General features: G+C 37.4%; 1 protein-coding gene across 2 annotated transcripts in view; it reads left to right on the plus strand.

Annotated features, from left to right (window-relative positions):
* Positions 1-26846, plus strand: part of THSD7B (thrombospondin type 1 domain containing 7B) — a 908985-nt gene that overhangs the window by 618625 nt on the left and 263514 nt on the right. For both annotated transcript variants that reach the window (XM_054679008.1, XM_009443389.3), the window contains exons 13-14: positions 17219-17413; positions 23207-23470. In XM_054679008.1, coding sequence (XP_054534983.1) covers positions 17219-17413; positions 23207-23470 — 459 coding nt within the window. The remainder of the gene's footprint in view (positions 1-17218; positions 17414-23206; positions 23471-26846) is intronic.

Here is a 26846-nt window from a genome sequence, read left to right on the forward strand (position 1 = left end):
TATTTAGCACCTACGTGAGTAAGAAAATGCATTATTTGTCTTTCTGCACCTGGCTTGTTTCACTTAACATAATGACCTTCAGTTCCAACCATGTTGCTGCAAATGAGAAGATTTAATTATATTTTTATGAGTGATCAGTATTCTATTGTGTATATATACCACATTTTCTTTATCCATTATTCATTGATGTACTTATGTTGATTCCATATCTTTGCAATTATGAATATTGCTGCAATAAACATGGGGGCTGCAGTAAACATGGAGGTGATATACTGATTTTCTATCCTTTGGATAAATACCCAATGATGGAATTTCTGGGTCATATAGTAATTCTATTTTTAGCTTTTTGAGAAATCTCCATACTGTTTTCCTTACTGGCTGTATTAATTTACATTACCACTAACAGTGTATAAGAGCTCCCTCCTCTCTGCACCATCACCAGGATCTCACCATATATCTGTCATATATATATATATATATGACAAAATAATATATATATACAGAGAGAGTTTTTTTTCTAACTAGCATAAGATGATATCTCATTGTGGTTTTGAGTTTCCCTAATGATAAGTGATATTAACTATTTTTCAATATACCTCTTGGCTAATTGTTTGTCTTTATTTGAGAAGTGTCCATTCAGATAGTTTGACCACTTCTGAATGTGATTTTTTTTTTTTTTTTCTGTGCTGTTGTTTGAGTTCCTTCTATATTCTGGATATTAGTCTCTTGTCAGATGGATAGTTTGCAAATATTTGCTTCCATTTAACAGGCTGTCTCTTCACTCTTGATTGTTTTCTTTGCTGTGCAGAAACTTTTTATTTTACTATAGTCCCATTTGTTTATTTTCATTTTTCTTGTTCATGTTTTTGAGGTCTTACCTATAAAATCTTTGCCTAGACCAATGTCCAGAAAAGTTTTCCCTAGGTTTTCATCTAGTATTTTTATACTTTTGCATCTTATGCTTAGGTTTTAAACAATTTTGAGTTGCTTTTTGTACGTGGTGAGAAACACAATGTCTGTTTTTATTCATCTGTATGTGGATATTCAGTTGTCCAGCACAATTTATTAAAAAGGGTTTCTTTTCAGCAATGTATGTTATTAGTACCTTTGTAAAAAATCTATTGGCTGTAAGTACATGAACTTATTTCTAGATTCTCTATTCTGTTTCATTAGTGTGCGTTTCTGTTTTTATACCAATGAGATGATGTTTGGGGTTTTGAAGTCAGGTAGTGCGATGCCTCCAGCTTTGTTCTTTTTGCTCAGGATTGGTTCAGCTAAACTGGCTCTTTTGAGCTCCACACAAATTTTAGGATTACCCTTTCTATTTCTGTGAAAAAAACGACATTGGTATTTTGATAGGGATTGCACTGAATCAGCAGATTGCTTTGGGTAGTGTGGTCGTTCTACAATATTAATTCTTTTGGTCATGAGCGTGGGATGTCTTTCCATTTGTGTTCTCTTCAGTTTCTTTCATCATTGTTTTATAGTTTTTCTTATAGAGTTAGTTCACCTCCTTGGTTAAATTTATTTTTAGATTTTTTTTGTAGGAATTATAAATAGGATTGCCTTCTTGATTATGTTTCAGCTAGTTCATTATTGGTATATAGAAATGCTACTGATTTCTGTATATGGATTTTATATTCTACAACTCATTAGATTTATATATCAGATCTAAGTTTTTTAAATGGAATCTTTATGTTTTTTGAAATATAAAATCATGTCATCTGCAAAGAGAAACAATTTGACATCTTTTTCAATTTGGATGCCTTTCATTTTTTTCTCTTGCCTGATTTCTCTAGCTAGGAATTCCAGTACTACATCGAATAAAAGTAGTAAAAGTGGATATCCTTGTCTTGTTCTAGTTCTTAGAGGAAATGCTTTTAACTTTTCTCCATTTAGTATGATGTTAGCTCTCAGTTTGTCATACATGGTCTTTATTATTTTGAGGTATGTTCCATCTGTGCCTAATGTGTTGAGAGTTTTTATTATGAAGGGATGCTGGATTTATCAAATGTTATTTCTGTCTATTGAGATGATCAAGTAGTTTTTGTCTTAAATTCTCTTTACGTGCTGTATTACATTTGTTGATTTGCATATGTTGAACCATTTTTGCATCCCTAGCAAGAAACCCACTTGATCATGGTGTATTTTTTGATGTGATGTTGGATTTCATTTGCTTGCATTTTGATGAGGATTTTTGCATCTATGTTCACCAGGGATATTTGTAGTGTGGTATGGGGTGTGTGTGTGTGTGTGTTGTTGTTGTAGTATTCAGGAGGATTAATATCAGTTCTTCATATGTTTGGTGAAACTCATCTGTGAATCCATCTGATCCTGGGCTTTTTGTTGTTGTTGAGAGACTTTATATTACTGCTTCAAACTCATTATTTCTTATTAGTCTGTTCAGGATTTCTGTTTGTTCTTGGTTTCATTTTGGGAGGTTGTATGTTTCAGGAATTAATCCATTTTCTCTCAGTTTTCTCATTTGTGAGCGTATAGTTTTTTCTTAATAGTATCTGTTGATCTTTTGTATTTCTGTGGTATCAGTTGTTATGTCCCTTTTTTCATTTCTGATTATGTTTATTTGGATCTTCTTTCTTCTTGGTTTGTTCAGCTAGTGGTTTATCAACTATTTTTTTAATCTTTTTAAAGAACAGGCCAGGTGCGGTGGCTCATGCTTGTAATCCCAGCATTTTGGGAGGCCAAGGCGGGCAGATCACAAGGATCCGGGATTCGAGACCAGCCTGGCCAACATAGTGAAACCCTCTCTCTACTAGAAATACAAAAATTAGCCGGGCATGGTAGCATGTGCCTGTATTCCCATCTATTGGGAAGCTGAGGCAGGAGAACCACTTGAACCCAGGAGGCGGAGGTTGTGGTGAGTTGAGATCATGCCACTGTACTCCAGACTGGACAACAGACATTCGGTCTCAAAAAAAAAAAAAAACCAACTTCTTTTTTTGTTACTCTTTTGCATGCTACTTTTATTTAGTTCTGCTCTGATCTTTTTATTTCTTTTCTTCTGTTAACATTAGGTTTGGTTTATTCTTGCTTTTCTAGTTCCTTGAGATGGAATATTAGCTTTAAACTTTGTGATCTTTATACTTTCTTGATGTGGGCATTTAATGCTACAGACTTCTTTCTTAGCACTACTTTTGCTGTACCCAACAAGTTTTGGTATGTTGTGCTTCCATTTTTATTTGTTTCAAAAACGGTTTAAGTTTCTATCTTAATTTCTTCCTTGACCCAGGATCGTTTAGGAATATGTTGTTTAATTGCCATGTATTTGTATAGTTTCCAAAGTTCCTCTTGTTACCACCCCTTTCTAGTTTTATTCTGCTATGGCTTGAGAAGATACTTGATATGATTTCGATTTCTAAAAATTTGTTGAGGCTTGTTTTCAGCCTACAATGTGGTCTGTCCTAGAGAATGTTCCATGTGCTGGTAAGAATGCATATTCTGCATTTGGTGCATTTAGGTAGAATGTTCTGTAAATATCTGTTAGGTTCATTTAGTCTAAAGTCCAATTCACATCCATTGTTTTTTGTTGCTTTTCTGTCTTAATGATCTGTCTAATGCTGTGAGTAGGATGTTTAAATCCCCTACTATTATTGTATTGCTGTCTCTTTCTTTCTGGAGTTCTAGTAATATTTATTTTATGAATCTGGGTGTTCCGGTGTTGGGTACATATATATTTAGAATGGTTATATCCTCTTACTGAACTGATCCTTTTATCGTTGTATAGTGATCATTTTTGTCTTTTCATAAACTGTTTTTTATTTAAAGTCTATTTTATCTGATATAGCTACTCTGCTCCCTTTTGGTTTCTGTTTGCATGGAATATCTTTTTCCACCTCTTTTCTTTCTGTCCATATGTGTCTTTAGAGAGAAAGTTAGTTTTTTATAAGCAATATATGGTTGGATCATCTTTTCTTTTTCTCATTCTGCTTATCTATATATTTTAGGAGGAGCATAAATTTAATCCATCTATGTCTTTTAAAAGGAATGTAAATTTAATCTATTTACATTCAAGTTAATACTTACATGTGAGGTTTTGCTCCTGTCATATTTGTCTTTAGGTGAAATTGTCTTTAGGTGAAATTGTGTTGTGTTGCCATTAGATTCCTTTCTCTTCCTTCTTTGTGTGATTATTTTATAAGACCTGTGAGTTTTATACTTTTTATGTTTTTACAGTGGTAAATATCAACTTTTCATTTCCATGTTTAGGAATACTAAAGATTCCTAAAAATCCTAAAGATTTTTTGTAGAACCGGTCTGACAGTAACGAGTTTCCTCAATATTTGCTTATTTGGGAAACACTTTATTTTTCTCTATTTATGAAGCTTGATCTTACTAGGTAAAAATTCTTGGCTGCAGGTTTTTTCTTCCAGCTTTTTTTTTTTTTTTTTTTTTTTGAGACGGAGTCTCGCTCTGTCGCCCAGGCTGGAGTGCAGTGGTGCGATCTCGGCTCACTGCAAGCTCCGCCTCCCGGGTTCACGCCATTCTCCTGCCTCAGCCTCCCGAGTAGCTGGGACTACAGGCGCCCACCATCACGCCCGGCTAATTTTTTGTATTTTTAGTAGAGACGGGGTTTCACCGTGCTAGCCAGGATGGTCTCGATCTCCTGACCTCGTGATCCACCCGCCTCAGCCTCCCAAAGTGCTGGGATTACAGGCGTGAGCCACCGCGCCCGGCCTTTTTTTTTTTATTTTTATTTTTTATTATACTTTAAGTTTTAGGGTACATGTGCACATTGTGCAGGTTAGTTACATATGTATACATGTGCCATGCTGGTGCGCTGCAGCCACTAACTCGTCATCTAGCATTAGGTATATCTCCCAATGCTATCCCTCCCCCTTCCCACCACCCCACCACAGTCCCCAGAGTGTGATATTCCCCTTCCTGTGTCCATGTGATCTCATTGTTCAATTCCCACCTATGAGTGAGAATATGCGGTGTTTGGTTTTTTGTTCTTGCGATAGTTTACTGAGAATGATGATTTCCAATTTCATCCATGTCCCTACAAAGCACATGAACTCATCATTTTTTATGGCTGCATAGTATTCCATAGTGTATATGTGCCATGTTTTCTTAATCCAGTCTATCATTGTTGGACATTTGGGTTGGTTTCAAGTCTTTGCTATTGTGAATAATGCCGCAATAAACATACGTGTGCATGTGTCTTTATAGCAGCATGATTTATACTCCTTTGTGTATATACCCAGTAATGGGATGGCTGGGTCAAATGGTATTTCTAGTTCTAGATCCCTGAGGAATCGCCACACTGACTTCCACAATGGTTGAACTAGTTTACAGTCCCACCAACAGTGTAAAAGTGTTCCTATTTCTCCACATCCTCTCCAGCACCTGTTGTTTCCTGACTTTTTAATGTTTGCCATTCTAACTGGTGTGAGATGGTATCTCATTGTGGTTTTGATTTGCATTTCTCTGATGGCCAGTGATGATGAGCATTTTTTCATGTGTTTTTTGGCTGCATAAATGTCTTCTTTGGAGAAGTGTCTGTTCATGTCCTTCACCCACTTTTTGATGGGGTTGTTTGTTTTTTTCTTGTAAATTTGTTTGAGTTCATTGTAAATTCTGGATATTAGCCCTTTGTCAGATGAGTAGGTTGTGAAAATTTTCTCCCATTTTGTAGGTTGCCTGTTCACTCTGATGGTAGTTTCTTTTGCTGTGCAGAAGCTCTTTAGTTTAATTAGATCCCATTTGTCAATTTTGTCTTTTGTTGCCATTGCTTTTGGTGTTTTGGACATGAAGTCCGTGCCCATGCCTATGTCCTGAATGGTAATGCCTAGGTTTTCTTCTAGGGTTTTTATGGTTTTAGGTCTAAGGTTTAAGGCTTTAATCCATCTTGAATTGATTTTTGTATAAGGTGTAAGGAAGGGATCCAGTTTCAACTTTCTACATATGGCTAGCCAGTTATCCCAGCACCATTTATTAAATAGGGAATCCTTTCCCCATTGCTTGTTTTTCTCAGGTTTGTCAAAGATCTGATAGTTGTAGATATGCGGCGTTATTTCTGTGGGCTCTGTTCTGTTCCATTGATCTATATCTCTGTTTTGGTACCAGTACCATGCTGTTTTGGTTACTGTAGCCTTGTAGTATAGTTTGAAGTCAGGTAGTGTGATGCCTCCAGCTTTGTTCTTTTGGCTTAGGATTGCCTTGGCGATGCGGGCTCTTTTTTGCTTCCATATGAACTTTAAAGTAGTTTTTTCCAATTCTGTGAAGAAAGTCATTGGTAGCTTGATGGGGATGGCATTGAATCTGTAAATTACCTTGGGCAGTATGGCCATTTTCACGATATTGATTCCTCCTACCCATGAGCATGGAATGTTCTTCCATTTGTTTGTATCCTCTTTTATTTCTTTGAGCAGTGGTTTGTAGTTCTCCTTGAAGAAGTCCCTCACATCCCTTGTAAGTTGGATTCCTAGGTATTTTATGCTCTTTGAAGCAATTGTGAATGGGAGTTCACTCATGATTTGGCTCTCTGTTTGTCTGTTATTGGTGTATAAGAATGCTTGTGATTTTTGCACATTGATTTTGTATCCTGAGACTGCTGAAGTTGCTTATCAGCTTAAGGAGATTTTGGGCTGGGATGATGGGGTTTTCTAGTTATACAATCATGTCATCTGCAAACAGGGACAATTTGACTTCCTCTTTTCCTAATTGAATGCCCTTTATTTCCTTCTCCTGCCTGATTGCCCTGGCCAGAACTTCCAACACTATGTTGAATAGGAGTGGTGAGAGAGGGCATCCCTGTCTTGTGCCAGTTTTCAAAGGGAATGCTTCCAGTTTTTGCCCATTCAGTATGATATTGGCTGTGGGTTTGCCATAGATAGCTCTTATTATTTTGAAATATGTCCCATCATTACCTAATTTATTGAGAGTTTTTAGCATGAAGGGTTGTTGAATTTTGTCAAAGGCTTTTTCTGCATCTATTGAGATAATCATGTGGTTTTTGTCTTTGGCTGTGTTTATATGCTGGATTACATTTATTGATTTGCGTATATTGAACCAGCCTTGCATGCCAGGGATGAAGCCCACTTGATCATGGTGGATAAGCTTTTTAATGTGCTCCTGGATTCATTTTGCCAGTATTTTATTGAGGATTTTTGCATCAATGTTCATCAAGGATATTGGTCTAAAATTCTCTTTTTTTGTTGTGTCTCTGCCCAGCTTTAGTATTAGAATGATGCTGGCCTCATAAAATGAGTTAGGGAGGATTCCCTCTTTTTCTATTGATTGGAATAGTTTCAGAAGGAATGGTACCAGTTCCTCCTTGTACCTCTGATAGAATTCAGCTGTGAATCCATCTGGTCCTGGACTCTTTTTGGTTGGTAAACTATTGATTATTGCCACAATTTCAGCTCCTGTTATTGGTCTATTCAGAGATTCAACTTCTTCCTGGTTTAGTCTTGGGAGAGTGTATGTGTCGAAGAATTTATCCATTTCTTCTAGATTTTCTAGTTTATTTGCATAGAGGTGTTTGTAGTGTTCTCTGATGGTAGTTTGTATTTCTGTGGGACCGGTGGTGATAGCCCCTTTATCATTTTTTATTGTGTCTATTTGATTCTTCTCTCTCTTTTTCTTTATTAGTCTTGCTAGTGGTCTATCAATTTTGTTGATCCTTTCAAAAAACCAGCTCCTGGATTCATTAATTTTTTGAAGGGTTTTTTGTGTCTCTATTTCCTTCAGTTCTGCTCTGATTTTAGTTATTTCTTGCCTTCTGCTAGCTTTTGAATGTGTTTGCTCTTGCTTTTCTAGTTCTTTTAATTGTGATGTCAGGGTGTCAGTTTTGGATCTTTCCTGCTTTCTCTTGTGGGCATTTAGTGCTATAAATTTCCCTCTACACACTGCTTTGAATGTGTCCCAGAGATTCTGGTATGTTGTGTCTTTGTTGTCGTTGGTTTCAAAGAACATCTTTATTTCTGCCTTCATTTTGTTATGTATCCAGTAGTCATTCAGGAGCAGGTTGTTCAATTTCCATGTAGTTGAGCGGTTTTGAGTGAGATTCTTAATCCTGAGTTCTAGTTTGATTGCACTGTGGTCTGAGAGATAGTTTGTTATAATCTCTGTTCTTTTACATTTGCTGAGGAGATCTTTACTTCCAAGTATGTGGTCAATTATGGAATAGGTGTGGTGTGGTGCTGACAAAAATGTATATTCTGTTGATTTGGGGTGGAGAGTTCTGTAGATGTCTATTAGGTCTGCTTGGTGCAGAGCTGAGTTCAATTCCTGGGTATCCTTGTTGACTTTCTGTCTCGTTGATCTGTCTAATGTTGACAGTGGGATGTTAAATTCTCCCATTATTAATGTGTGGGAGTCTAAGTCTCTTTGTAGGTCAGTTAGGACTTGCTTTATGAATCTGGGTGCTCCTGTATTGGGTGCATATATATTTAGGATAGTTAGCTCTTCTTGTTGAATTGATCCCTTTACCATTATGTCATGGCCTTCTTTGTCTCTTTTGATCTTTGTTGGTTTAAAGTCTGTTTTATCAGAGACAAGGATTGCAACCCCTGCCTTTTTTTGTTTTCCATTTGCTTGGTAGATCTTCCTCCATCCTTTTATTTTGAGCCTATGTGTGTCTCTGCACATGAGATGGGTTTCCTGAATACAGCACACTGATGGGTCTTGACTCTTTATCCAATTTGCCAGTCTGTGTCTTTTAATTGGAGCATTTAGTCCATTTACATTTAAAGCTAATATTGTTATGTGTGAATTTGATCCTGTCATTATGATGTTAGCTGGTTATTTTGCTCATTATTTGATGCAGTTTCTTCCTAGTCTCGATGGTCTTTACATTTGGGCATGATTTTGCAGCGGCTGGTACCAGTTGTTCCTTTCCATGTTTAGCGCTTCCTTCAGGAGCTCTTTTAGGGCAGGCCTGGTGGTGACAAAATCTCTCAGCATTTGCTTGTCTGTAAAGGATTTTATTTCTCCTTCACTTAGGAAGCTTATTTTGGCTGGATATGAAATTCTGGGTTGAAAATTCTTTTCTTTAAGAATGTTGAATATTGGCCCCCACTCTCTTCTGGCTTGTAGGGTTTCTGCCAAGAGATCCGCTGTTAGTATGATGGGCTTCCCTTTGAGGGTAACCCAACCTTTCTCTGTGGCTGCTCTTAACCTTTTTTCCTTCATTTCAACTTTGGTGAATCTGACAATTATGTGTCTTGGAGTTGCTCTTCTCGAGGAGTATCTTTGTGGCATTCTCTGTATTTCCTGAATCTGAACGTTGGCCTGCCTTGCTAGATTGGGGAAGTTCTCCTGGATAATATCCTGCAGAGTGTTTTCCAACTTGGTTCCATTCTCCCCATCACTTTCAGGTACACCAATCAGACGTAGATTTGGTCTTTTCACATAGTCCCATATTTCTTGGAGGCTTTGCTCATTTCTTTTTATTCTTTTTTCTCTAAACTTCCCTTCTCGTTTCATTTCATTCATTTCATCTTCCATTGCTGATACCCTTTCTTCCAGTTGATCTCATTGCCTCCTGAGGCTTCTGCATTCTTCACGTAGTTCTCGAGCCTTGGTTTTCAGCTCCATCAGCTCCTTTAAGCACTTCTCTGTATTGGTTATTCTAGTTATACATTCTTCTAATTTTTTTTCAAAGTTTTCAACTTCTTTGCCTTTGGTTTGAATGTCCTCCCCTAGCTCAGAGTAATTTGATTGTCTGAAGCCTTCTTCTCTCAGCTCGTCAAAGTCATTCTCCATCCAGCTTTGTTCTGTTGCTGGTGAGGAACTGCGTTCCTTTGGAGGAGGAGAGGCACTCTGCGTTTTAGAGTTTCCAGTTTTTCTGTTCTGTTTTTTCCTCATCTTTGTGGTTTTATCTACTTTTGGTCTTTGATGATGGTGATGTACAGATGGGTTTTTGGTGTGGATGTCCTTTCTGTTTGTTAGTTTTCCTTCTAACAGACAGGACCCTCAGCTGCAGGTCTGTTGGAATACCCTGCCGTGTGAGGTGTCGGTGTGCCCCTGCTGGGGGGTGCCTCCCAGTTAGGCTGCTCAAGGGTCAGGGGTCAGGGACCCACTTGAGGAGGCAGTCTGCCCGTTCTCAGATCTCCAGCTGCGTGCTGGGAGAACCACTGCTCTCTTCAAAGCTGTCAGACAGGGACATTTAAGTCTGCAGAGGTTACTGCTGTCTTTTTGTTTGTCTGTGCCCTGCCCCCAGAGGTGGAGCCTACAGAGGCAGGCAGGCCTCCTTGAGCTGTGGTGGGCTCCACCCAGTTCGAGCTTCAGGGCTGCTTTGTTTACCTAATCAAGCCTGGGCAATGGTGGGCGCCCCTCCCCCAGCCTCGCTGCCGCCTTGCAGTTTGATCTCAGACTGCTGTGCTAGCAATCAGCGAGACTCCGTGGGCGTAGGACCCTCCAAGCCAGGTGCGGGATATAATCTCGTGGTGCACCGTTTTTTAAGCCGGTCTGAAAAGCGCAATATTCGGGTGGGAGTGACCCGATTTTCCAGGTGCTGTCTGTCACCCCTTTCTTTGACTCGGAAAGGGAACTCCCTGACCCCTTGTGCTTCCCAAGTGAGGCAATGCCTCGCCCTGCTTCGGCTCGCGCACGGTGCGCGCACCCACTGACCTGCGCCCACTGTCTGGCACTCCCTAGTGAGATGAACCCGGTACCTCAGATGGAAATGCAGAAATCACCTGTCTTCTGCATCACTCTCGCTGGGAGCTGTAGACTGGAGCTGTTCCTATTCGGCCATCTTGGCTCCTCCCCCCCCCTTTTTTTTTTTTTTAAACACAAAGTCTTGCTCTGTTTCCCAGGTTGTAGTGCAGTGGTGTGACCTTGGCTCACTGCAGCATCCACCTCCTGGATTCAAGCGATTTTCCTACCTCAGCCCCTTGAATAGCTGGGATTACAGGTACGCGCCGCCACGCCTGGCTGATTTTTGTATTTTTAGTAGAGATGGGGTTTCACCATGTTGGCCAAGCTGGTCTCGAACTCATGACCTTGAATGATCTCCCAGCCTTGGCCTCTGAAAGTGCTGGGATTACAGGCATGAGGCATAACACTCAGCCTCTTTCAGCAGTTTTTAAACACCTTCCCATTCTCTTCTGGCCTGTGAGTATTCTGCTGAGAAATCTGCTGTTAGTCTGATGGAGTTTCCTTTAAAGATGACTAGGCACTTTTATCTTGCTGCTTTAAAAATTATTTTCTTCTTTTTGACTTTAGACAGTCTGATGATGATATTATCAGGGTGATTTTTTTCTTTTTTTGCAGTGTATTTGAGGATTGCTGGGCCTTCTGTATCTGGATATCTAAATCACCATCTAGAATAAGGATGTTTTCATCAATTATTTCCTTAAATAAGGTTTCTAAACTTCTTTATTTTTCTTCTCCCTCAGAAATACTGATAATTCTTAAGTTCAGTTTACGTAGTTCCAAACATCTTAAATGCTTTGTTCATTATTTATATTCTTTTCTCTTTATTTTTGTCTGACTAGATTATTTCAAATGATGTGTCTTCAGGTCCTGAGATCTTTTACTGGGTGTAATCTACTGTTAACATTTTTAATGTATTTTGAAATTTCTTCAATGCACTTTTCAGATCTATTATTTCTGTTTTTTTAAATAAACATATCTATCACCTTGGTAATTTTTTCATTCATATCCTAAATTGATTTTCTAATTTTTTTGTCTTAGTTTTTGTCATTCATATCCTAAATTGCTTTTCTAATTTCTTTTGCATCTCTTGCATTGGGCTTCTCTAAAACATGTACTTTTGATTATCTGGCATTTTGAGAATTTCTTTTTAGCTAGCATCTATTGCTGGTGGAGGATTACTATGTTTCTTTGAGGATGTTGTAATACCTTGTGTTTTTTTTTTTTTCCATGATTTTTGTGTGTTTGCATTGATTTCTGCGCATCTAGAGCAACAGTAGCTTCTTATTTGTGAATTTACTTTTATTGGGAGGAGCACTTTTTCCTGAAGATATGGCTATGATGGTTGGGTAGGGTCATTTGGCTTTGCTTCTGGGTACATGTAGTGGCAAAGACTCTATGATTTCCCTGGCTATAAATAGCTTTAGTGTGGTAGCTTCCTTGAATGCAGTTGTAGTAGTGGTACACTGGGTGGATGAGCAGGCTGATGACCTCTTGGGCAGCTGGGGTGGCATACGCAATGAGGGATGGCAGTGGTCATGAGAAGCTTTTCTTCTTCCTTATCACTGTGATTTTTGTGTTAGGAATTGTTGTAATGGGCTGTGTGGGCTGGCCTCCAGACCAGTAGATGGCTTTTGCAGGTTACAGCCAGCTGCAGTGATAGTGGTAGGATTTATGCCCAACCTCTCTTTCCTGGGAGAAGTGCTCGGATGTCTCACGTGGTGGATTGGGCCATGGAACCCCAGGGGCCTGGATCCTGTGCTGTGTCCTGGAGCAGGGGAAGAAGGTAGGTGGAGCTAGATAGTGCAAGCCTGTATTCAGGCCCACTAGTGGCAGGGGCATTTGCCAGCCCTGATGGAAGTGGTGGGGCAGTCCTCAGACCCCTGATTGAGTGGCTTAGGTGAAACCGCTGACATGCCAAAGAGTTAGCACAGTGAGGAAGAAGTAGTCCCAGTGCTTCAGCCTTGGCCAGCAGGAGTGGGATCTTAAAGCCTATAGTTTTATCTGTAGATTTCTACTTCTGATTTAATCCTCAGAAATGTTCTCTGATTTAAGGACACTATGTATCTTTAATATTGGCCCCAGAATTATATTGTATGTAATGTATAATTAATATGTTTTTAAACTCTCTTTCCCCAGGAGTTGTGCAACGGAAGGGGCCTCTGAATTGGGTTGTACCTGTGGTTACTTATTATCCCCATTTATGCTTAATTGTCTTCTTTTCTAATTTCCTTTGTGTGTTTGTTTTGTGTGCTTTGCTGATTTTCCAGCCCTGCAGCCTTCCTACTTGCTATTTATTTAGTATTTTCATACCCTCTAGTATAATTCAATACACAGTAATTCAATTAATGTTTATGAATAAAATGATTGCTTTTATACTAGAACATTCCCAACAAGGAAATGTTTCATTTAACTTTTTAGTGTTTTCATTTCCAGTGATCTTTTCACACTTGAAAATAAATTAGAATTCTGAACCAGAAGACACCTGAAAACTAATTCCTGGTCTGAACTGATGATTGCATGATCTGTAGCTGCTGAGTTTTTTCTTTCTTTCTTTTTTTTTTTTTCTTCAACTCTGCAGTTTTTCAATGGCCTTCATCCTTGGGTTACCATTAAGAGAGCTGTGGTCTTCAGGCTAATGTGGATGCTGTCAAACATCATGTCCTAACTTTGCGTGCATTTGGTGGCATTTAGAAAACCCAAATGCCTCCATTAAACTACTTTACAATACCAATTTATAAAGAAAAACAAACTGATTTGCTCTGCACAGCCCTGTTAATTCAGTGAATGTGTCTTCACCATATCTGAGCTATTGGTTCATTACTGATGCTTACAAATCTAGCACCAAATCCGGCGAAGGTGCAAAAATATTTTCTCCTTACCTTTATTCTTCACATACTAAGGATGACCAAGAAACAAATGAGGCATGGTGTGGAGAATGTGTGTACATATACTTGCTTGGAGAATGATCAGCCTACTTTATTTAAAAACAAATATAAAGGATAGTAATAATTAATAGCATTTATCAAGCTCCTTAGTGTGAGACATTGTCTTAAGAATTCTCACTAGACTTTGTTATAGTCTTGTGATACTCATTTTAAAGATGAAAATACTAGGGCATGAAGAATTAAATAACTTATCTTAGTTCAGATAGCTCCTTGTTTAGACTTGAAATTTTCAATTATTACCGTTTGACTACAATATGTGTGAATTCCACCCTACTCTATAGCTATTCTTTCTTAATTTCTTATGCTTTCCTTTATTAATTTGAAAAGTTCGATATAGATCTCTGTAAATGCAGTGTATTCTAATTTAGATAGTTTCTAGAACTTGAAAACATCATTCAATTTGGTTTATCATAGCTTTTAAATTATAAACATATTCAAAAGAAATGTGAATAAAATATTCTAAAATAATTTATTATAATTGAAAAAATGTTATTTATATACATCAAGCACATAGTGGCTCACACCTGTAATCCCAGCACTTTGGGAGGTCGAGGTGGGCAGATCACTTGAGGTCAAGAGTTTGAGACCAGCCTGGCCAACATGATGAAACCCCATCTCTACTAAAAATACCAAAAAATTAGCCAGGCATGGTGGACAGTTGTATTCCCAGATACTCTGGAGGCTGAGGCATGAGAATTGCATGAACCCAGCAGGCGGAGGTTGCAGTCAGCTGAGATCGCATCACTGCACTCTAGCCTGTGCAGTGAAGCAAAACTCCATCTCAAAAAAAAAAAAAAAAAAAAAAGGTTTAAATTTCACATAGCAATGCTTTTGAAAGTATTTAAAATGTGTCTTCATGTTATTCAGTGCATTGTCATTTTGGAAAAAAAAATTAACTTGGCAAGATAAAAGTCCTCTAAATTAACTCTAAATTGGTTATCTAAACAAGCAATTCAAAGAACATTTGCTTGTACCCTACTTGAGATAAAATGTCTTGCTGTATTCATCATTAATGGCTGTAATATTCCCAACAAAGAAAATGCAGGTGATGTTGGCTTGATGTGTGATGGATTTTGTCCCTGCGACGTGGATAAAAACGAAAACAAAAAATATTCAGAATGAATGAATAGCTCCACCTGCCACAGAGCAGATGTACAAACTGGAAAGTATTGTGTGTGCATCCATTGTCATCTTAGCTAATTCCTTGGTTCTAAAGCATTAGATGGGTTTGGCTTTCACCAGTTCTAAAAAAAAATAAAAATAAAAAAAGATAGATTTATGGTGTTCAGACAGACATATTATCTGATGTGCTCAGAATAAAGAACTGAATTCAGAATATAAGAAGAATGGGCATCTGAAAGGAGCCCATATGTACACTTATCCTACATAAGAGAATTTTATATAAAAAGTTTTTAACAACATGATCCTAAGCTGTGGTCTTTTTGTTCCTTTCACATAGCAGATTTTAAAGAACTGTAAAAAAGTGATCCTAAACTATGATTTCTTTAGAATGATGAATTCAGCAAATATCCATTAACATACAGCGTGTCTAAGGCATCATGCCAAATATGGGTAGTCGGTAGACAGGGTAGACCAGAATTATGTGAGCCATTTAAACACAAAGGTATTCCCTGGTTTCTCACCCAGAGATGTTGATATGGAAGATCTGAAGTGGTACCATGGAATCTGTGTATTCTCATATACATCCATGGTTAGGAATTAGAAGAGGTGTTTTCAACTGTGGCAATTTTGCCCCCAAGGGAACATTTGGCAATGCCTGGAGAGAGTTTTGATTGTTACCACTTAAGAGGGGTGGATGCTACTGGCATCTAATGGGTAGAGGCCAGAGATGCTGCTACATATCTCACCATGCACAACACTTATTTACACACCCACAAAAAAAAACTGTCCAATCTAAATTTTCTGTAGTGCCAAGGTTGAGAAATGTTGATCTAGAGAATATAAATGTATATTCTTTGAGAGTCTATAATTAACCAGAGTGAAAAAGATGAACCAAAATATTGTGCATTCATTCATAAATAAAATAAAACAAAATAAATACCATTAGTCCAGAGAATTCAGTAAAAATTTAAGCAAAATTTTAGGAATGTGTTACCTCACGATTATTATTTTAAGGAACGACTAGAGAGTTCCTAGTTGAAAAAGTGTGTGAGAGAAACTTTGAAAAGCTATAAAGAACTAAAAAAGCTATAAAGAACTAAAAGTAGAATTACCATTTGATCCATCAGTCCCACTACTCGGTATCTACCCAGAGGAAAAGAAGTCATTATTCAGAAAAGATACTTGCACATGCATGTTTATAGCAGCACAAGTCACAATAGGAAAATCGTGGAACCCACCCAAATGCCCATCAATCAATGAGTGGTTAAAGAAACTCTGAGATATATATATATATATATATATATATATATATATACACACACACACACACACACATATATATGTATATACACACACAAAATATATATACACACATACTATATATTTATATACACACCCTATATATATACACACATACTATATATACACACACATACTATATATGATCATATATATGATCACATATATTATATATATACACTATATATGATCATATATATGATCATATATAGTATATATACTATATGTGATCATATATATGATCATATATAGTGTATATATATTATATATATGATGGAATATTACTCAACCATAAAAAGGAATGAATTAACAGCATTTGCAGTGACCTGGATGAGATTAGAGGCCATTATTCTGAGTGAAGTAACTCAGGAATGGAAAACCAAACATCGTATGCTCTCACTGATATGTGGGAGCTAAGCTATGAGGATGCAAAGGCATAAGAATGATACAATGAACTTTGGGGACTTGGTGGGAACAGTGGGAGGGGAGTGAGGGATAAAAGACAACAAATATGGTGCAGTGTACACTGCTCAGGTGATGGGTGTACCAGGTTCTCACACATCTCCGCTAAAGAATTTATGTAACAAAATACCACCTGTACCCCAATAACTTATGGAAAAATAAAATTCAAAACATAAAATATATTTGCAATGGAAATGATCTGAATAGATTATGCTTGTGCTTGAAAAAAAATAAAAATTTTAACTGGTCCCTAAAAATTAATAAGGAGAAAAATGTTTATTTACAGACAGCAGCAATTCCTTTAAAAATACTGACTGTGTAGGTCTACTTCTGTAAGTGCCATCTAAACAAGCAAAAAAAAAAAAATGACATCTAGGAGGAGTCTATGTGATTTTTTAAAAGTAGTTTCGTCCTTTTTGTGTTATCATCTTACTCTTATAGTTTCCTTTTCTTAGTTTTATATCATCTCTAGAGATTAGATGCTGAGGAGCAGGAAGTACAATAAATTACTGGAAGTTATGTTGGTTGCTGTCGATGCAGGGTTTGGATTAATAATGAAACCAATTAAATCCTCAAATACCTCCAATGGCAACAATAAAAATTTAATTTCCAGAGAGAAATAAGGTTAGCTATGTTGAACACCATTTGCACCATTTGTGAAGCCCAAGTTTTTAAACATTGGGGGATTCTGCTGTCTTGTCAAAGAACCAGCAGCTGACTGATTTAATCAAAATAGTAACAAAAGAATTCATGCTTTTTTTCAGCTGTCTCATGCATCTCTGATGACAACCGGTCAGCAGAAATGATGGAATGCCTCAAGCAGACAAACGGCATGCCTCTCCTTGTGCAAGAATGCACGGTCCCATGTCGAGAAGACTGCACCTTCACTGCTTGGTCCAAGTTTACACCCTGCTCCACGAACTGTGAAGCCACAAAAAGTAGGCGGCGACAGCTCACAGGTATAGTGTGCATTTTACTCTTCAGCATCAGGCAAGCTGAACATCTCTGGATCTTTTGTGTAGAATATGAGGTCCAAAGGACAGGAATTTGCATCAGGTCTCTTCCTCTCTCTCCATTCGTTAATACATATCCTCAAACTCAGAACAATGCCTGGTACGTAACATGTACTCAATTAATGTTTCCAAAATGAATGAAAGATGTGAACTGTTTTATAGCTATCAAGTTCCTCTCTATATAGTTTTATAATCTTTGTAGTCATAAAAGGCATTTTATTCACCAACTTCTTTTGAGTAGGTAATGGCAAAGTTTGTCATGTGCTATCATGCCAGGATCTCAGTGAGCTTGAAGGCAATCACTGGTTTGGGAAGATTATCAAAAACAGATCTAACTGACATCATTGTCTTTTGCCATTATCTTATAAGCAATTTGACATTTTAAAATTTTACTAGTGTAAGGCAAAAATCAAATTACATATACTGATTCCGCTTTTGTGGTATATTATTAATTATGAGTTCTGTTTTCAGCTGCAAAAATTTAATGGGAATTAAAGCAACTAATTGTTTAATTGAATTCCTGGGGCAATTTTTGCCTGCAGTATGCAAATAATTGATGCAATAGTGTATTTTACTACGTGCCTAGATAAATATGCCACAACTTCTCTTAACTTCTTATGTGTTTGTATAAGCAGAAAATGAAGAACCAAAGGAAAATGCCTGAGTAATCACTGAGATAATGAAATTGGTGTTGACATTGAAGAATTAAGCACAGATGACCATTTGTTCTCATGAGCAGTTGAAGGGCTAATTCTGTTGGTTTCAAGACCCTTTTGTCTGAATGCATTGCTTACCTGATCACATTTTGAATTTAAATCACCATTGTGGATTTAAGTAATCTGCTAGAGCCTTTAACAGGATTTCTGCAAACAAACTAGGAGTCCATTTGTAAGTGTAGGTGAAATGCATAACCATAAACAGAACACCAAACAAGAAATGCTGTACTTCATGCCCTATCTTCCACAAAAACTTGTGCGACATGATTTTATGCAACATTGCTTGTTTCTAAGATACAACAAATTTCTCATAGAAAAACAACACAATGAGATAGAATGTATGTGACAGGAATTGTTGAAGTTCAGGGGCCAATGAATGAAACTTTGTTTGCCTGTACAAACATAACGCATCGGAAGCCATTACTCTGGCAACTCTTTATATACTTGAGATGAGAGAGAATTTCCCGTAGAGGAAAGGGAAATTTTTAATTAGTGGCCAGTTTTTTCTTTTTTCTTGAAAGTTTATTCATGATAGTTTACACCTACATAATGAAAATGGAAAATATTGAAAATCCTAGGATATTTATTCATTTTACAACCAGCACCATTTATGTTATGAATTGTTAAAACTCTAATGAATTTGACTTTTATTGAAAATGTTCCTTTTATATAAATATTGAAGAATAGCTGTACATTTTTTCTGCAAACTCTAAAAATTACTCATACTGAAAGACTGTTTGAAATTTCTTTTCTAAATTATTAACTGCTGTACTTTCAGGTGACTAATTGACCTTTGTGTATCTTTATGTCTACGTGACACCAAAACAAGTTAGCAATTTCATGAAATACATGAGTTTTTTTTTAAAAAATAAAACAGTAAAATGAATCATTTAATATCACTGTTGGAAAAAAATCCCACTAATGAATTGAAATATTTTCACTTTTCAAGACTTATTTTTATTGTCATGAAACTAATGCTTGTATTTTGTTATCTCTAAGTAATTTGGTAGTAAATGCAATAAACAATCTCTAACATGAATGCTGCTGAAAGCCTTGTACTCAAACTCCAAAGCCATGTGATTCTTTCTCTCTTTAATGCAAACATACACACTGAAACATATAAACATAAATACAAGCCACTTCATTGAATATGGGGCCATACAGGATATTTAACTTTCTTGTGTCCATTTGTAACAGGCTTTAATTCACTGAGCGTTCTGTATGTTGTACCCAAACTATGTCATCACAGGTTTTAGACTCAATAGTATTTAAAGCAATTGTTTATAGAATGCCAAAAATATTCCATTTATTAGATAGTAAACCTGTCCAGGTTTTATATATATTATATGAGATATAATATATAAATATTTATTTATAATAACTAGATAACTACTACATATTCTGACTTAAGGAAGAAAAAGTCTTTAGAATTGTACTTGGGATTGATTTTTAATATTAACTTGTTCTGAATCCAAAGGTTAATGCTGATTTTGATTAGTATATAATCAAAGTAAAGGATCACTGATAATTTGTTTCTTATTGTGACAACCATTTCTGCATTAACTTGCTTAAATCCTTCATCAAACAGTGATGCTATATAATTAAGAAGGATATCATAAACATAGAGGCAGCATATATTTGTACAGAATATTTGTTCGCTAATAACTTCTGGTCACCTTGTAGATGAACATTATTTTTCTTTTTTCTCCTCCTCCCTCTCTTTCTCTTTTTTCTCTTTCCTCCTTCTCCTTTATCTTTATCTTCTTCTTTTTTTCACAACTTCCTTTTCTCAATTATTCAATGAATTTTTTTTGTTTACCACTTATATGTGCTAGTCCTTGGTAATGGCCACAAGGGAATCAGTAGACATGATCCTAACTTAACAGAGCTTGCAATCTAATTGGAGATATGGTGAGATTTTTACTGGAGATAATTACAGTATAGCTTCTGCTATAGTAGCTGTTGTATTGGGAGCGGTATTCAAACAAATCCTATTGTTGTAACAAATTACCACAACATTGCTGGCTTAAAGCAGCACAGATTTATTATTTTACAGATCTGTAGTGTTTCACAGATCTAAATAAAGATGAGATGTTGGTAAGGCTGCATTTCTTTCTGGAGGCTTCAGGGGACAATTGTTTCCTTTCATTTTCAAGCTTGCAGTTGCTGTGCAAATCCCTGGCTCATGTTCCCCTCCCTCCATCTTCAAAGCCAGCAACATTGCATTTCTCTAACCACTCTTCCATGTTCAAGGATGGTTTTCTGGAGGGAGTAACCCATGAGTTTTGATCTGAAGGAGAAGTAGGCGTTAGCTAGCCTAAGGAAGGAGGGTAGAAATTGTGGAAATTTCTGGAGTAAACATACAAAGGCCAGAAGCAAAATGAGTAATTTCTAGGATCTGAAAGAGGCTCACTATGACTGTATCGTAACATGCTAGAGGCAGAGTGGTACAATGTAGGCTAGAGGCAGATACAAATGGGCACAAATCATATAGGTCCTTGATGACCCTAGGAGAGGAGTCTGGATTTCATTCTGTACTATGGTAAGCCACTTCAGAGTTTTCAGTAGACCAGTGATTTGATCAGATTTGTACTTTGAAAGCTGGCTCTGACTGCAATGTGGTGGACAGATTGAAGGTAGTGAGGTATGATGGCATCAAGATCTTGGAGGAATCTGCTGTAATTTCAGCTGGAGATTTGCAGGTGGGGCTAAATATGGGTGACACCCATTGGAATGGAAACAAATGGACTGATGCAATGAATCTTTATGCATTTGAAGTGATATACCTTTGTCATTAATCAGATGTAGGGGGTTCAACAGAATAATTCAGAGCATTCCAACTTTTAACTTGGTGATATTGATAGAATTGAGAAACGCAGGAGAAAGAAACATTGTGATGTAAAGAGAATGGGTGTGATTGGTTCTTTAGATGTAGATTTTTCAGTCTATGGATTGGAAGCTTGAGCAAGAAATCTTGGATGAAGACAGTCATTTAAAATTGAAGAAATATGTATGATAATTAACACTCTTCAAATGGGTGAAGTTGTAGGATCAGAAGAGAGATGAACCTAAGATGTTGCCTTGGGGAACCCCATCAGTTTAAGGGAGGTAGAGAAGAAGAATAGTTCACCAAGTAAAAATAAATAATATATGGCAAGAGAGAGGTGGGGGCATGGGGTGAGGGTGAGGAACAAAAAGATATGTTACGATGGAACTTGGAAAGAATATTTCAAGAATGAAAGTGTAGTCAATACTCTGAACTATCATTGAGTGATTATTAAAGATAAGGAATAAAAGATATTCCAGGGCTTTGGCTTTGTTTCTTGTTTTTGTTGTTGTTTGTTTGTTGCTTGATAACAGTGGTTTCCAGAAATAAGTAGACAGAATCCAGGGTTAAGTGGGTTTAGAAGAGAAATGAAACTGAAGAGATGAAGACTGAGAGATTCAACAATATTTTATGGAAGTTTGAAAAAAGGGAGGTCTTGAACCTGCTAAATGCTAATAGGAAGGAGCCCCTCACTAATTATTGATCTATCTCTCAGCCAGTAAATTTTCATGGCTGTGGTGGAAGCTGTGCTTTTCAAACTTATTCTAGTGTCCTAATGGTAGAGGCAAGTGAATATCTTCTATCAGAAGTGTAGCTGAATCTACTACCAGCTCAACTTCAGGTCCTGCAGAAATTCTTTTTTTTTTTTTCTTTTTTGAGACAGCGTCTTGCTCTGTCGCCCAGACTAGAGTGCAGTGATGCGATCTTAGCTCACTGCAACCTCCACCTCTTCAGTTCAAGTGATTCTCCTACCTCTGCCTCCTGAGTAGCTGGGATTACAGGCACGTGCCACCACACCTGTCTAATTTTTGTATTTTTAGCAGAGATGGGGTTTCACTATGTTGGCCAGTCTGGTCTCGAACTCCTGATCTCAAGTAATCCTCCCCCAGTGGCCTCCCAAAGTGCTGGGATTACAGGTGTGAGCCACCATGCCCAGCTTAGAAATTCTTATTTATTGCAAACATAAGCATCATGGCAGACCATAGAGCCAATCATCCCGTCAGCAACTCTAGAATTGTATGTAATGCAAACCATGTGGCAATGAGAAAGTAGCCCAGGCATCAGCTTGTATCAGGCATTTCAGAACAGACATAAACACAGAAAATAGACCAATAAAACTGCCTATATATTTTATAACCAGCCATGACTCTAGCTAATGACTCATTAATGAGAAAACAAAAGGTGGAATTATTAGATCTAGGAAAATTTTTAGTAATCCAGAGGAATTGTGTTAACGCAAAGTTGAATCAAGTTACAGGCTGATTTAGAATCCACTAAACATGATTACCAAGTGTTTACAGCTGTGAAAAATGACACTGCATTGTCTTACTCAGAGATGGGACCAAAACTAACAGGTCCATCAAAGTGAATTCGTAAGGTAAAGTCATATTTCAGAATACTTAAGTTAGAAGAATCTCTCAAAATGAAAGAGCTTTTTCTCTGATTAAATTATCCAGTATGACTTGATCATTTATTTCAATTTATTGTTTGTATAAATGTTTGGGAGCTGCCTGATGGCAGAGACCAAAATGAGTTTAACTTTGTCCATCACATTGCAAGAGACCTCTACTAAGAAGAGAGGGAGTTAACCACTTGGATGCTTTCGTTGGTTCCCTGGCGATCGTTAGTCAAGGAGAATGGGGACAGGGTTATCAGTATGTTTTTTCCAGCAAACTACAGAGAAAATGTTAAATAAATTAACTGGAATTCTCTAGCTGTAGCAAACATCTTCTAAATATTTTATGCCACTCTCAAACATTAAACCATTTTCTACTTTTTTCAAATTAACTTGAATTTCACAGTTGTTCTGGGAGTTGTTTCCGTTGTCTCAGGATTTACTTTCATGGCAAAAGAGTGAAGAAAACAAAGGCTTTATTTTATTTAATATTCTAAAAGCTTACAAATACAAAAGTGTGAGTGACTTTTAACAAAACAGCAGATAGGCATTTAATATCTCAATGTCTCTTGTTGGAACAGGGAAAAGCAGAAAGAAGGAGAAATGCCAGGATGCTGACCTTTACCCTCTAGTGGAGACAGAACTATGTCCTTGTGATGAATTTATATCCCAACCTTATGGAAACTGGTCAGATTGCATTCTTCCAGAAGGCAGAAGGGAGCCTCACCGAGGACTGCGGGTACAAGGAGACAGCAAAGAATGTGGAGAAGGCCTGCGCTTTCGAGCAGTAGCCTGTTCTGATAAAAATGGAAGACCTGTTGACCCCTCCTTCTGCAGCAGCTCTGGTAAGGAGATGGATGGAGAGTAACAGATGAGAACACTCACACACAGCTCGGGAGGTTTGTTTCAGGTCTAGAATTAATAGCTCTGCTCTATAATAATTGTTTTAATTTTCCTTTGTCAATAACACATTGTCTCTCATAAAATATGGACAGGTGAAATGCATACATCTGTATCTCAATGATTATCTGGAATGTGATGGTGCTGGATCCCTGACTCACTTCATTCTCTAATTCACCTTTGTTTATTAGCCGTCTGTTTACTGGTGGTCAGCACTGCTGCTCCACTTCACTGAGAAAGCCAAAGCCAAATACAAACAAATATGTTCCATGCTGTTTTTTCGTGTTCTGACCATATACATAGAAGGCATCAGAACTTGAGTGTCTTCTAATGTAGTTGAGAAAAAAAAATCAATGAAAAAGTTGATTTTAAAAGTTTTACTATATAAAGGCCAGGCGCGGTGGCTCACACCTGTAATCCCAGCACTTTGAGAGGCCGAGGCAGGCAGATCACCTGAGGTCGGGAGTTTGAGACCAGCCTGACCAACATGGAGAAACCCTGTCTCTACTGAAAATACAAAATTAGCTGGGCGTGGTGGCGCATGCCTGTAATCCCAGCTACTTGGGAGGCTGCGGCAGAATTGCTTGAACCCAGGAGGCAGAGGTAGCAGTGAGCCCAGACTGTGCCATTACACTCTTTCCTGGGCAACGAGAGCAAAACTCTGTCTCAAAAAAAAAAAAAAAAACAGTTTTACTATATAAAGTATAAGTATACCCAAGTTAATAGAATAAAACTGTAGGAAAAAACAAGAGACAATCTCAGAGAGTTTTGTCAGATGTTAATCTGGGAAAATACTGTTTTTGAACCTTAATTGGGAGAATTTGAAAGATCTGGGTGTATGGAAAAAGAAATGGAGGTTAAATACAGCTGGGGTGAAAGTTGGTGAAACAGGCTGAAACCAATCATTACAATGGAGCCTCTGAATTTCCTGCTCTGTTTTTCTTTCTTTGTTTTTTTTTTTTACTAGTTTTTTAAAAAGAATAAACAAGTCTAGAAACAAATGGGTAGATTTTGGTCTTAGTCATCAAGGTTTTGTGTACTAATAAACGTTCTCAGTCATACCAGAAAATCAAATTCAATTATAACGTACAAGCTAAGTAAATGATAGTTCTTCTTTATTGCCAGTGTACTCGCTATCTTTATTTAAGATATACCCATATCATTATACAATGAGATTTAATGACTTCTAAATTAATACTCTCATTCCTTTATATAGGCTTCCTAGATTAGTCTACATTAATTTTTTAAGTGATTTGACTTTCAGAAACATTAAATACCTCACAAGAAAGTAACGGACCCATTTTAAGGTGATGCTAATCTTTGATTTTTAGCTTGTATGTGCGCATTGGTTTATTCATTCATTTGAACAAAACGTTTTTATTGACCATCTGCTATGTACCTGGACATCTATGACTTGAGTGTACAGTTAAGGAGAAGTCAGAAACTTGTGGAGTTTACTGTCCAGAGGGGGATAGAAATAAAACAAACACATAAAAAGAATTTCAAGTTTTGATTAGCTCTGAGGATGCTGAATAGAAAATTTTTTGATAGACTTTAGGGAAGCCTTCACTGAAGTGACATAAATCTAAGATGTGAAGGGTAAGAAGGAGGCAGATGTACAAAGCACATAACAAGGTTGTTTTAGTTAGTGGGGTGTCCAGAAGATAAAAGCTAGGAAAGGTGTTTTGGATAAAAAGAAAACCCTGTGGTTTGAGTGTAGAGAGTGAGGAGAGAGCTGTGTGAAGTGAAGTTGAAGAAGTATGTGGAATCTTGTGAGACAAGCCAAGGAATATGAATATAATTTAACCACAGTCATCAGCTTGGAAGTGGGGTAAGTTATGTTATCCAATTTAGAGATTTTAAAGATCACTTTTGACTACTGTCTACAGACTGACTTAAAAGGGGGAAGGAAGCTGCTGGGAAACTCAAGTAGTTAATCAAGGAAAGACATGATGGTAGGTTAGACTAGGGTGGTGGCAATAAAGAAATACAGAAGTAATTTTAAGATGTAATTTAGAGATAGAATTGACAAGATTATTCCAAATGCAAGTCGTCTTTTCTATATGTTATCTGTCATTCATCCGTAATTTTGCATGAATTTGTGGAGGGTTTTTTAATTTAGAAAATAATCATTTCAGGTTAGAAATGAAAACATCTTGAAACAAGAGGAGACATTTGTAATTCAACCAATTTGCAATGCCATAGCAAAAGCTATTAGGGAATCTAAGAGACTTTCACCAGATGAAAATCGTGCTTTAATCAAAATTTACTGTAGCCTCATAACTTTTATGGCACTTGTATTAAGCTACTTTCACAGCATATATTTTCAAAAAAAGGTTTTTTAAAAAAAAATAGCAAGTGAAAATACCTTATTGTGTCACCTCTAGGGATATGACATATACTTGTCTATCAAAGAAAAAAAAATCTTTTAATGGTTACTAATAAAGACTTAGTGTGTGTATGTGTATATATATATCCATCCATGAATTGGGGTATGGCACTGTGGCTTATGCCTGTAATCCCAGCACTTTGGGAGGCATAGGCGGGAGGATCGCTGGAGCCCAAGAGTTTGAGACAAGCCTGGTCAACATAGGGAGGCCTTGCCTCTAGAAAAAATAAAAAATTAGCCAGGCATGGTAGCATGCATCTGTGGTCCCAACTGTTTGGGAGACCGAGGTGGCAGGATCACTTGAGTTTGTGGGAGGTCAAGGCTTCAGTGAGCCATGATTGTGTCACTGGACTCCAGCCTGTGTGAAAGAATGAGACCCTGCCTCTAAGTATATGTATATATGTATATGAATTAGCTCACTATTAAGAATTACATTATAGGTTAGGTGCAGTGGCTCATGCCTGTAATCCTAGCACTTTGGGAGGCCAAGGCAGGTGGATCACTTGAGGCCATGAGTTCAAGACCAGCCTGGCCAACATGGCAAAATCCCATCTCTACTAAAAATACAAAAATTAGCCAGGTGTGGTGGCAGGTGCCTGTAATCCCAGCTACTTGGGAGGCTGAGGTGGTAGAATCACTTGAACTCGGTAGGCGGAGGTTGCAGTGAGCCAACATCGTGTCACTGCACTCTAGCGTAGGTGACAGAGCAAGACCCTGTCTCAAAAAAAAAAAAAAAATTATTATCATGGGCAAACTGAGGCACAGGATAATGACCTAAATCTGGATCTCCCAGTAAGAATGGTAAGTGCTTCCCCCTTTTAAATCTTTACTTGGACTTTGTCTCCCATTTGCATTTTAGACATGAGCAGGATTCCCTACAATGACATCAGGGAGACTTCTTCATGAGGATAATTATTCCTCATCAAGCATAA

This window comes from Pan troglodytes, chromosome 13 (genome assembly GCF_028858775.2).
Source record: "Pan troglodytes isolate AG18354 chromosome 13, NHGRI_mPanTro3-v2.0_pri, whole genome shotgun sequence".
NCBI lineage: Eukaryota > Metazoa > Chordata > Mammalia > Primates > Hominidae > Pan > Pan troglodytes.